Source organism: Gopherus evgoodei, chromosome 1 (assembly GCF_007399415.2).
Source record: "Gopherus evgoodei ecotype Sinaloan lineage chromosome 1, rGopEvg1_v1.p, whole genome shotgun sequence".
NCBI lineage: Eukaryota > Metazoa > Chordata > Testudines > Testudinidae > Gopherus > Gopherus evgoodei.
In genome coordinates, this window is record NC_044322.1 from 237,941,980 (window position 1) to 237,955,135 (window position 13,156).

A 13,156-nucleotide genomic window follows, 5' to 3' on the forward strand; every position below is an offset into this window, starting at 1 on the left:
AATTAGATTTTTATTTTCAATTTCAGATTCAACAACCTGCTGGCTGAAAAAGATCTCCTTGGGTTTTAATCTTCAGCGATGCTCCTGAATTATGATTCACTTCAATCCCCAGTCTAGTCTCTCTCTCTCTCTTTGTGTCCCCTCTGGAAATCTGAGCTTCCGTGTGAGATCCACCAACCTCTGCATCAATAGAGGAGACCATGTAGCAAGGCCTTTCTTCTGCTTTGTTTTCTGCAGCCTCCCTAATAATATCACCACTTATTTTTAATTCTGAAATAAATTCCTTGAAAAATAAAGCATGCAAAAACTCAGAACAGCTATTAGTCCTTAGAGCAATGAAGTTGTATCTTTCTTCTGAATTCAGGGGGAAGGGAAACTTTGATAAACTGATGTCTAAGGTTTAAAGCCTCGTTGCTAACGAGGTGGTGGCAGGTAACTCTGGGGACAAACCATCTCTTCAAGAATTAGAAAAGGAGAAAAAAGAATACTTACTCCAGAAGGAAAAGAGGTGCTTGCCTTCAGCAGTCAAACATATAATGGTCATTTTAGGACTACAGCTGCTTGTTGCTCCCAAATTTAAAGGGCCAGCTACCTGGAAAGCATGCTGGGAGAGGTTTCTATTGCAGTTTGTCCCCACACTGGGGAGTTCAGAAGTGATTAAGGAGTCCCATAGGAAGTAGCTCTTAGGAAAGATGATTGAATTCCTGTCTTGTAGAGGGCCAGGAATCCCGATCTTATGAGTTTTACAGAGCCTGCTGTATTCAAATTAGTTATGCCTATTTGTTTTCCTTTTGATTCTATAACAAGTCTAGATGCTTTTGGACCTGCACTGTATCCTGTGCTTAAAGCTTACAATCAGTGCATCACAGTAACTCCACCTTTCCATCAGTGCTTCTTTCCACAGGCCTCCTGCCAGCCAGTGCCCGGATTAAAGAATTTTGAGGCCCTATGCACAATGGAAATCAAGCCTCTGCGCATCTTCTCTGCCCCTGGGGGGGATGGGAGACATTAAGGTCCTGCCCCATAGGATGGAGGCCCCTGAGGTGTTGGAAAGTAAGCCTGCCTGGCTGCAATCACCCATAGGCTCCTGTCCCATGGGTCTGGCCTGATTCCCTGCTCCAGCCTGTGGGCTTTGCCACACGAGGCAGAGGGAACCCTCCTCTGCCCTTCACCCCCTACAATGCCCTGCCCCTTTCCTGGCTCACAAGTCCCAGCTGCCACAAGATGGGGGCCTTGTGCAAGTGCACTGAGTGCGCGTTGGGTAACTGGGCCTGCTGCCAACATTCCTGTCCTCAGAGATTCTCTTCCCAGTGCTGCTCTTCTCTTCCGCTGTCTGCTAGACAGTACATCTGCTTGAAAGACAATACAACCTAAAGGAATAAGTGTAGGAGTGAGGCTTAGGACCCTGTCAGTACTGCTCAGTCTTCACTGATGGCTCACTGTGTAGCTACTTACAAGTCACTTCTCTGCCTCAGTGTACCTATCTTTAAAATGAGGACAATATAACAAGCTGATAACACCTTGCATGGGGTGAATTGTTTAGCATTCACCCTACTAGCAGCATCTTGGATCACCTGTTGAATATTTAATAGCACAGTGCAATATTTTTTCTGTCTTCTAAAATTATTTGATAGACTCAGAGCCATTGGCTCCTTAGAAATACTTGCCAGTCTTCAACCCATCATAATTCAATTTATATGCCTACTTATATGGTGTAATGAAAACAGAATAGATTAGAATTCTAGTAGCACACCCAATTCTCCCCTTAGGGAATGCTTTAATTTCTAGGATTTAAAAATTACACAACAGTTTCATTTGTATATTTAATTATATGGCAAGGCAACTGAATGCCTCAATATGGACATATCATGGTATACTTAAAATGTCACGATACATTTAACAGTTAATACAGAACAAGCAGGCTTGTTTTTCTTCTATTGACTGATAATCATAAGAGAAAAAAGGGAACAAGTCTGTCCTGGTTGTGCCAGGCACAAATAACATCTTAGAATAATAATAAATAATTCTCCTTTCCACAGTTCCCTGCTGATGGAATATGTGCTTTAGCACTGTCACTCTGTATTTACTAATCAACCCATGACAAATCTATGACTATGTTCCATACATAGGTAGTGCACTTGTACATACTTCTCTAGGAAATTATGGAATGGGTAGCTGTCTGATGGATTACTATGCTTTATGAATCAGACATAGGTTTTTTATGATCAGACCCATGCTTATCAAAGTATTCCAAGACATCATACACATTATGAATTGGCTCAAAGTGTGAAAGACACATTCAAATATTCATTTTCAACCTCTATTTTAAAGTTACTGATTCAACCACATTAGTCATCATCCTTTTGAAAACATACAGTAAAAATAAAAAGATTACTCATTACAAAAGGGATTACGAGAACATGAGGTGGAAAGGAGAACATAGTCCATCCACCTATTCAGGAGTTAGATAGTTATCTGGCATAAATTGATCCATTGTTCTCAAAAGAGCTGTATTTATTTACACCAGCTGAGGATCAGACCACAAGATTTTAAATGCTATGAGATGAAATCTAAATATTTGCCTTCCCTCCACCCCCACCTTCCATTCCATTATTTATTGGAACTTCCCTTTTATGAAAGAGTGCAAAATGTTCCAAAATCAGGACCATCTCCAATTTTCAAGACAGGGAGCATCCTTCATTCATTTCAGAATAACACATTTGAAGAGCTTTTATGTGATCAGCTGCGGGAATTGCACTCTTGAACTGGTGACGGAGGGGACATGGTTAATGGACAGACATGTTTTGGAGAAAAGAAAAGGGAAAATTTGAAGGTGTGCTTCCTGGAGGAAGGGATTGTGAGCCAGCACTGATGGGTCATATTCTTGGTCTCTGCACTAACTTGCTAACCTTTCTGTGCCTCATTTTCTCCATCTGTAAAATAGGGATGTTAAAAGTAGGAAAGGGTCATTTGTGTGATACAGACTACTGCCTAGCTAACTGGACTGAGATCACCAACTCATTTCACATAGGCCACGAAATATACATCATCTAGTAATGACTTCCAGTCACTAGCAACATGGGCTGGATTCTAAACAATTACTTAATAGCAAAAGCCTGTACCTATATCATAGTACCAGTCCCCAGAGTCATTAAATCCCTCTGTGACGGACATTCTATTTCTTTATTCTCAGTAATCTATCAGTGTTCTAATCTTCATGTAATGTTCTGGTAAAAGTACCAGTGAATAAAGAACACAAACTTTTAAGTTCTTCCCCCATCAGATGTTTGGAGCCCACCAGGAGAGTAACACAAGATACCTTCACAGATTCATACATGAGATAACCCTAAGAATGTACATCAGATACAAATCTTTTGGAATAGCTATTTATTTAACTTTTACTACTGAAGCAGGATGCTCTTTTTTGGTAACTTTTTGGCACCAAACATTGGATTTTCCTTTGTAAAATGTATCTTGATAATTATTGCCAATGCAAATGGGATTACGATGTTCATGGCAGTTTGTGGAACTCTTCTCTTTAGTAGTTTTGCATAATTATAACTTGTCAAAGCCAGAACTTGAAGATTTATCAATATTGCCATCTAAGGATCTCTTTCAGACTCCACAATCAAGAACTGGCAGCTAAAAACAGGTTTTATAAACTCCCGTTAGTGCTGGACTCTGAGTGTTAGAGGCATAGAATGAGCCACCCAACCCAGCCTCCCATGCACCCTTGTAAGGGGGAAGGTGGAGTTACGTTAGCCTCTCCCCTTGCACTTAGGTAGTGCAGAGACTAGTATTCAGGCTGGCCATGTGTAGGTGCACAAGAGTTGCAGGGAGAAGAGGGGTGCAGTAGGCCACAATCTTATGCTAGATTAAAGGGCAAATAAGGGGGCTCTTTCATGGTTTTGTAGGAGGTGCAGAGGACTGGGAGAAATCCACAATAGTGTACAGTGGATGGCCTGCATAGGGTTCTCAATCTCTCCAATGTAAATGTATTTTAAGAGGCAGGCAGGCAAGCAAGCAGATTTTTTCAGACATTTCACATCTTGCCAAGTTTCATATCATTAGCCACTTTTAAAAATTATTATCCTCATCATCCTGCCTGAAAACGTAGTATAGGAGTTATTAGATTATGGGCTTCAAGCCCCCTTATGGACTCCAATTCCATCATGGTGCTGCAGCCACCTCAGTGCAAGTACAGGTGCAAAGTTCTAAAAATGACTTCTAGCTTCCTCTCTGGTAAAAAAGCCAGGGGTTGAAGCCAGGGGCTGGGGTAAGCACATTGACTAGTCTTTACAGCTTTTTGGGGCCTTAGATGAAGCAAGGGGTGGATTCTGTTCTGTGGCAAAATTCCCAGCCAGGGAACAGCAGAAAACACTGGTCCCTGAATACACATACACTTTTATTATAGATAGTGCAAGTTATATAACTGCAACTTTGCATGCATACATGCTCTTCAAAGCATATTAATGCAACAAGTGTCATATTGGGTGTGGACATGTGCAAAGTGGCAAACATACAGCTAGGGATTGAAAATTAAACCCAGAATATGATAGCAAGAAAATCTAGTTCTTGGTTTCACTCTTCATGTTTCTTTGGTCTTGTATTTGGAATACAAGCAGTACAAAACCTGCAATGTAGACTTCATATCTCTGTTCACGACATCTGTGGATACAGAAGAAACAAACAAGCCTGCTGGGAAAACATTAGAAATCCTTGAGATAGAAAGACTGCAAATGTCAAAGCACTGAAGGTAATCCTTCTCTTTTCCCAAATTACAATCTAACTAAATCAAGAACCAAAACAGGAAATGTAAAGCTATCAGATATTCTTGATTTCTTAAATGAGTTAGAAGAAGAAAAAGGGTCCTTTACCACTGTACCACATTGAAATAAGGATCAGTAATACACAATAAGAAACAATTCTTCACTGGCAGACTGCAGAGCAGATAATTTAATAAGACTTGATAACTGTATTTTTGTGATTCTATTATAATGTGAATAGTAGCAGACATTGCCTTAACTCTTCATTTCCTGGCTTTGTAGTGTTTGCTTTTTGTTCTGTGGTGTGTATTTCCTGCTTTTTGAAGGTTGCAGTTTTCAGCTGCTAACATCCATATTCTGGAAGTACACGAGGTACCGCTAAGGAACCTCAACGCATGTTTGACAAAGGTTTTAGCTAGTTAATACATCAATATGTATGCAAACTACCACTTCTTCCACACGATGAGAGACAGGCTTGCTGCTCCTCTTAAAGTAATGTAAATGTATCGCTTTGTACAGAACATAGACCAGTAGGCCAGATCTTCAGCTGGTGTAAACAGTGTAGTTCCATTAAGCACCAATACTCATCAGCTGAGGATCTGGCCTACGTAGCTGTACATAAATGATACACATTAATCAACAGTAGACATTATTTGAGGCAATCCTCCACATTTAGATAAATGGATGGCAAATGCTTTTAACCCACTCATAGAAAAGGTATACCCAGAGGCTTTCACAGATTTGGCTTTCCCAGTTTAACTAGAATGGTTCACTGAAATCCAAGTTCCATATATAGGGCATGAAGGCTCCAATTTTTCTCTGCATGCTCATAAATCACTCATATTGACATTAATGACAGCTACCCATGAGTAGAGCTGGTTGGAAAAAACCATCCAAAACAAAATGTTAATGAAAAAAATAACCAACATTTTTTATAATTCCCACACCTTCCATTTTTTGATTGGCTCTACCCAACAATATAGGTAAAGATACCTATGCCTATAGTCCCGGACACATGCCCCTTGTGCGGTGTGAGGGAGACCTTGGAGCACATTACTTGGAGTGCACCAGGTTGCAACCCCTATTCCGCCTCCTCACAAATATTTCTTATGCTCTGGCTGCACTTTTCACCTCACCTCTTTATCTATGCACTCCCAACCGGGACCCACAAAGCCACAGGACATCCTGGTCAGCCTCTTCCTGGCCCTGGCTAAAATGGCCATCTATAAAACCAAGGAGAGGAGGTTGACCGATGGGTCTCCTGTGACTGTGGGGCCTATTTCCAGTCCTCCATCCACTCATGCATCCAGGCAGAGTTTCTTCTGGTGTGGCGTTCACTGGCTCACTTGATGCCTTCGAGGAGCAGTGGGCGCTGTCCAGGGTTCTCTGCTCAGTGTCCCCATCAGGTTACCTTTGTCTGACCCTTTGACCTCACTCTCATCCCTGTTATTTCATTAGTTGTCCCCTGAATTATTTTGTTTCCAGGCCCTGTGGATCCTCCCCTTAGGCTGGGGAGTGGGGTGGTCCTTTAGCAGGGGGTGGTCTCTGCTCGCCCCACTTCCTGGTTCCCAATAGGAATATAGGTAAAGATAGATGACCTCTCCATATGTTCATGTGTACACATACCCCAATCTTGTCCATGAGTGGACTACCCAACTGGGGAAACAGATGACGTTTTTAACACTGGAACAGCTTTCTGGGGAACATGGTAAATGCCCGTCACTTAAACATCTTTAAATAAGACTTGAGGTCTCTCTAAAATCTATGCTCTAGTTCAGCAACAGTAAGTTGGGCTTCATTCAGGAATGACTGGGTTGAAATTGAATAGTCTATGTTGTTTAGGAGCTTGGACTAGATGATCATAATGGTTCCTTTCTGTCTCTAAAAATCTACTAATCCATTTACATCCTAATTTTGGCAATGAGGTCACACACTTACTCCTACATGGTAATTTCAGCAACTACTGATGTATCTTAGACCCAATTCTTGGTTTCAATGGTGTTAACTTACCAAACTGTGGGTATTGTACAAACAGAACTTTTTTTAGTGTTAAATATGAGATATATACAGGAGATGTGTAGCAAAGGAAATGTTATGAAACACGCGGTTGTCATGTTGAGGAGATTCTCTAGCTGATTATCCTAGCTTTTCATGAATCAGACCAAGAATCATTCTCTTCCGGAACAAATACTATGTTATGACTCACCTTCAGCATTGACAGGAAACTCTAGAAGACCTCCATCGCAGCAAAGCCACTGCAAGGTTAACATTGTGAAGCTGTTGATCAGAAGAGATTAATGAAAGAGAAAGTGAACTCTGGCCAAATATATTTATGTGCATGCATTATTCTTTTGGTAGTTAAAATGGGGAGTTAGCATTGCTGCTCCAACATTTTTTCATACTCTCTTAGTTCGGTGGAAAGCTTATAATCACTTCTATCAATTACCAAATCAGAAAAATAGATACCAAATTTCCTTTAAAAATTATATGAGAAGGGACGCAAAGAAAAGATCAATTCATTTAAAAATTTTCTGAAAATCTGCATTAATGAGAGTCCCAAAAATTAAAAGTTTGATAAAAACATAGGGAATTTTTAACATAAAATGAATTTTGCAGAAAGTATTCTATTTTTCATTTAAAATCCTAAAGGTTTGACATTTTCTGAACAGCTGTAAATGTGAACATTAGAGTAATGTTTTAACATACAAAGGTCTACATGCATATTAAATAATACTGATGATATCATTATGGATATCACACTTGAGATATTAAGGACATTTCAAGGATCAAGTATTTTTCAATCTTTTGTACTGTCCTTTCTTGGCTGTTTCCCATCAGGAAAACAACATTGCAAATGCATGAATTCATTCATAAGTGACTTTACAAAATGAACAAAGCTGATGATTTTTATTTATTTACAGTTAAAATCCAGATCCCATTCCCCTCTTGATTTTAACATACTAAAGGCAGGTTGTCTATTTAGGTTCTGTCACAGACTATTCCTTTAATGAAGTAAAAACAAAAACAAAAACTTAAATTGCTTCCTTAGCCATTCTACTTGCTACTGATCAGTTTTTTCCTTCAGGAGGTACCGTGGTACTGTGCAGGCATGCTGTGCTTTTTTTACCTCTCCTATGTTACACACTTACGTCCTACCATGCATAAGCTGAGCAAGAGCTATATTTTATTCTGAACTAAAGTGGTACCTTTATGTTCCACCTGGTTTTGTGATTTACAGATAACAATGACCGAAAGTTTGAAACTAGGTTTAGATTCTTCTTCAAACCCATGGCAGACAAGGAAAATGAAACGATTATACAGAGCTACAAACTGTTTACCCTGGGATGAATAAATAAAATGGTTGTTTAATGAAGTCACTGGGTGAGGAGCATCAGATGTTCCCCTCAGCAAGTTCATGAGACTTCCACATAAAGGTAGAATGCTGATCTTTTATATAAATCTTAAGACACAATACTGACATTTACTACTGATAGGCAAACTGGTTTGGATAAAGGGAGTACATTCATCTTTCTGCACTTCCAGATGGAACCAAAAGCACTGGAATACTGTTCAGCATTTCCAGCCGGATAGAAAGTTGGAAATATGAGAAGTCTTGGATAAAAGTCTACGCTAGTGGTTATAGACTCTTCTGCCCCATGCCACTAGTTTGTCTTTGTCCCCATCTCTTCCTCTCTATCATCTGACATGTCCTCTTTCTTGCCTGAACACAGAAGGGAGTTCATGTGCATGAAGTGCAATCTGGTGGCTGTGCTGGAAGAAAAGATTCTTGGATTGGAGGGGCAAGTTAGAGATACTACTGAGATATCAGAGAAGCTGAGGAGGTCCTAAACAGCCCAGTCCAGGAAACCACTGTTACCCCAGGTTCAAGGAAGAACGGAGCTGGTCACCGAGGAATCAAAAAGAGAAGAAGTCAGAGAGGAAGCCTGGCAGTTCGTAATTACCAGAGGCAGAAGATCATGGTCAAACTTGTTTGCAAAGAGGTCTCCAACTGTCCGAGGTAGATAGATTATTCTTGTTGGAGATTCATACTCGGAAGAATCAAAGAACACTTTGCAAGGGACAGACAGACACAGGACAGTGTGATGATTTCCTAAAGCCAAGAAATGAGACACCACTCTAAGACTGCATCGGCTTCTGAAGTTGACTATTGTTGATGATGCCTATTGGAACTAATAACACTGTATTGCGGGATATTTTGCAGACAGTAGATGACTTTGGGAACATGGAAGTGTTCTGAAGAAGAATGTCCAAGTGATCTCTGAGATCCTTCTGTCCATGAGTGAAAGAAGACAAAATGGCAGAAGATTCTGGAAGTGAATTGCTGGCTAGGTAAGTGCTTATAGGTTTGGTTTTGTGGAATATTGATCCACTTTCTAGGGGGAGTGGGGATTATTACTTTGCATGGCTTCCACTCAGTAGTAGGGGAACCAATCACTTCGGGGACAGGCTGCTAAAGTAATTCAGGAGGGAGCTAACGAATAGGGTAAAAATAGTGAAGATATGAGCACTCAGCACAAAATTGAGATGTTGAAAACAAAATTAATCAGGACAAGAAGAGAAGAAATTATGGAATTGCCTATACACTAATGTTAGAGCCTGAGTAATAAACAAGAGGAATTGAAATTGCTCAGTTCATGACCAGACATTTGATCTAGTTAGCATTACTGAAACATGGTGAGATGATTCTCACATTTGGAATATTAAAATCAATGGTTATAACCTATTTAGGAAGGATCAAGTAGGGAAAAGGGGAGGGAGAATGGCATTCCGTTGTCAACAGTGACATTACCTGTTTCCGATACCACTGATAACTTAGAAGAAAATGATCTTCAGTGCTTCCAGATTAATGTCCTAACAGATAAACATACAGATGGAGTAACAGTTGGTGTCTGCTATAGATCACCAAATCAGTGTTAGGAACAGGATAACCACCTCCTTTGCACTTATCTATAATGTGTAGGAAAATAAGCTGCATGATTATGAGGGACTTCAATCTGGCGTGACATATGCTGGAGATCTCATGCTGCCAGTACTAAAACATCCCTGTAATTTATAAAAATTATATATGACCATTTCCTAAAAAAAAAAAAAAAAAAAAAAAAAAAAAAAAAGTGTTGCAGCCTTCATAGGAGAATTCTTTATAGACCTTCTCCTAACAGATAAAGAGGAAACTGATCACAAAACTAAAATTAGTGGTAGCTTAGTACAAGCAATCATGACTTGCAAGCAGAATAAAGTCCAGACCATTCATATATACACCTGGTTCTTTAATGGGGCCAATTTCACAAGCTGAAAACAATTATGAGCTAAATCAGCTAGAAGGAAGAATTTAATCAGACAAATGTGACTGATAATTGGAAATCATTTAAGAAAATCTTACTAGATGGCAGAGAAGCCACAATCAAGGAAGAGCCAATGCTGGTTAAAACAGTGATTGGTTTTAAAGGGGAAGGGAGAGGGAGAGGAGGAGAGTGTGTGTGTATGTGTAGTAAAAAAAAATGGAATAATGGGGAATCTAATAGTAATGAAAATAATCAGAAGTTGGGAATTGTAGAAAAAATGATAACAGACAGCAAAGGGCACAGGAAAAAATATGGCCAGCAGAGTTAAGGACAATTAGAAGGATTTTTTAAAATATATTAGAAAACAAAAGAATCCGACAATAGTATTGGTCCATTGCTAGATGGAACTGGTAGAAATATCAATAACAATGCAGAAAAGGCAGAAGGGGTCAATAAATATTTGTCTATATGGGGTTGGGGGGCGGGAACAGATGATATAGTCTCTTCATATGGTGAAGATAACACTCTTTCCATTCCACTAATTTCTCTGGAGGATGTTAAACAGAAGCTACTAAAGTTAGACATTTTAAGTCAGCAGGCCAAATGACTTCTATCCAAGGATTTTAAAAGAGCTGGCTGAGTACTTCGCTGGACCATTAATGTTAATTTTCAATAAGTCTTGGAGCACTAGGGAGTTTTAAAAAACTGGAAGAAAGCTAATGTTATACCCACTTTTAAAAGGGTAAACAGAATGACCTTGGTAATTATAGGGCATGTCAGCCTGACATGGATATCAGTCAATATCATGGAGCAGCTGATATAGGACTCAATTAATAAAGAATAAAGGAGGGTAAAGTAAGTAATGGAAATCAACATGGGTTTTATGGAAAATAGATTAAATCAAAGTAACTTGATATCTTTTTAGCTGAGTTTACAAGTTGAGTTGTTAAAGGTAATGGTGTTGACATGGTAGACTTCTGTAAGGCATTTGACTTGGTACTGCATGACATTTTGATTAAAGAACTAGAACGATATAAAATGAACATGGCACACATTAAATGGATTAAAAACTGGCTAACCAATAGATCTCAAAATGCAACTGTAAATGAGGAATTGTCATTGATGGATGTGTTTCCAGTAGGCCTTGCATGGATCGGTTCTTGGCCCTGTGCTATTTAACATTTTTATCAATAACCTGGAAGAAAACAAAATCATCATTGATGAAGTTTGCAGATGACACAAAAATTGGGGGAGTGGTAAATATTGAAGAGGACTGGTCACTGATTCAGAGCAAACTGGATCGCTTGGTAAACTGGTCACACGGAAACAATATGTGTTTAATACTGCTAAATGTGATTATATACACCTAGGAGAAAAGAATGTAGGCCATGCTTTCATGATGTGGGACCCTATCCTGGGAAGCAGTGACTCTGAAAAAGAATTGAGGGTCATGGTGTATAATCAGCTGAATATGAGCTCCCAGTGTGACACTGTGTCCAAAAGAGCTAATGTGATCCTGGGATGCATAAACACAGGAACATCAAGTTGAGCAGAGAGGTTGTTTACCTCTTTATTTGGCACTGATGTGACCATTGCTGGAATATTGTGTCAAATTTTGGTGCACGCAATTTAAGAAGGATGTTGATAAATTGGAGAAGGTTGAATGACTGAAGGATTAGAAAATTTGTCTCATAGTGATAGACTCAAAGAACTCAGTCTATTTATCTCAACAAAGAGAAGGTTAAGGGAGACTTGATTACAGTCTATAAGTACCTACATGAGGAACAAATATTTAATAATGGACTCCTAAATCTAGCAGAGAAAGGTATAACCTGATTCAGTGGCTGGAAGTTGAAGCTAGACAAATTCAGACTGGAAATAAGACATAAATGTTTAACAATTAGGGTAATTAACCATTGAACAATTTACCAAGGGTCATGGTGGATTCTCCATCGCTGACAATTTTTAAATCAAGATTGGATATTTTTTCTAAAACCATAGTTTTCAACCTTCTCTATTTCCAGACCTCTAAAAAATTTTGAATGGAGGTGCAGACCCCTTTGGAAATCTTAAACATAGTCTGCAAAATCCCAGGGGTCTGTGACCCAGATTGAAACCATTGTCTCTAAAGATATACTCTAGGTATTATTTGGGGGAAGTTCTATGGTCTGTGTTATACAGGAGGTCAGATTAGGTGATCACATGTAGCCTGTCTGGCCTTGGATCTACAAACCGCCCCCTCATCCTAATTCCTGCTCCCTTTTCCCCTCCTCCTCTGCTCCTGCTCATCCTCTGTCCCTGAATCCCTCCCTTTCTTCTATCCATCTGCATTCCCACTAGAGTGACCAGAACGTCCCAATATTAGGGCTTTGGCTTAATATCCGAATATTGATTTCCTTTATTTTTCAGTGTTTTTCCCCCCTCACTAGCATCCACTCCAATTCCCTCTGCCCAAGATACACAGACTGTATCTACTGGCTTTGAACTATCAGCTTTCAACTGAGTGAAAGACGATACACAATAATGATCCTGATGGTATGGCTGAGTGTCACCACGTTTAGAACAGGAATGTCATGTTTTAAATCTCAGAGGAGTTCTGCAGTGGAAGATTACATTGTTAGTTCTACTGCTACCAATTAATGTCTAAAATGTGGGGGAGTTAAGTACACAAGGGATTTGGGAGGATTGTTTTAAATTGAAATAAAGTCTCTGAGCTACAGTAGGTAGAATTTATATCACTCAGGGTATAAGACAGGAAAAAAAACTAAGTAAATAATGCTTTGACCAAAAGTAGAACCTGGGGTTAACTTTGCTAAAATGAAAGTTTGTCAGATATAATCACAGCGGAGTGCTTCACAGCCCCAATGGATTCCTCTCTGAGGGCGGGGTCCAATGGTTAGAGGCTAGGCCTGGGAGTCAGTAGTCCTGGATTCTAATACCAACTCTGCCATTTCTTACTCTGCAATTTACCTCCAAAAAATGGAGATATCTACGTTCCTCACAAGAAAGTTGTTTAGATATCATTAACTAACAGGGCTGGTCAAAAGAATAGGAATTATTTCTACAAAACCTTTGAACAAAACACAA

The 13,156-nt window shown here is 39.5% G+C and overlaps 1 protein-coding gene across 1 annotated transcript in view; it reads right to left on the minus strand.

Moving 5' to 3' along the window:
• Window positions 1-13,156, minus strand: part of LOC115638327 (gamma-parvin-like) — a 38,656-nt gene that overhangs the window by 2,120 nt on the left and 23,380 nt on the right. The window contains 3 exon segments of the mRNA XM_030539927.1: window positions 37-4,668; window positions 6,973-7,010; window positions 7,012-7,043. Coding sequence (XP_030395787.1) covers window positions 4,589-4,668; window positions 6,973-7,010; window positions 7,012-7,043 — 150 coding nt within the window. The 3' untranslated portion in view covers window positions 37-4,588.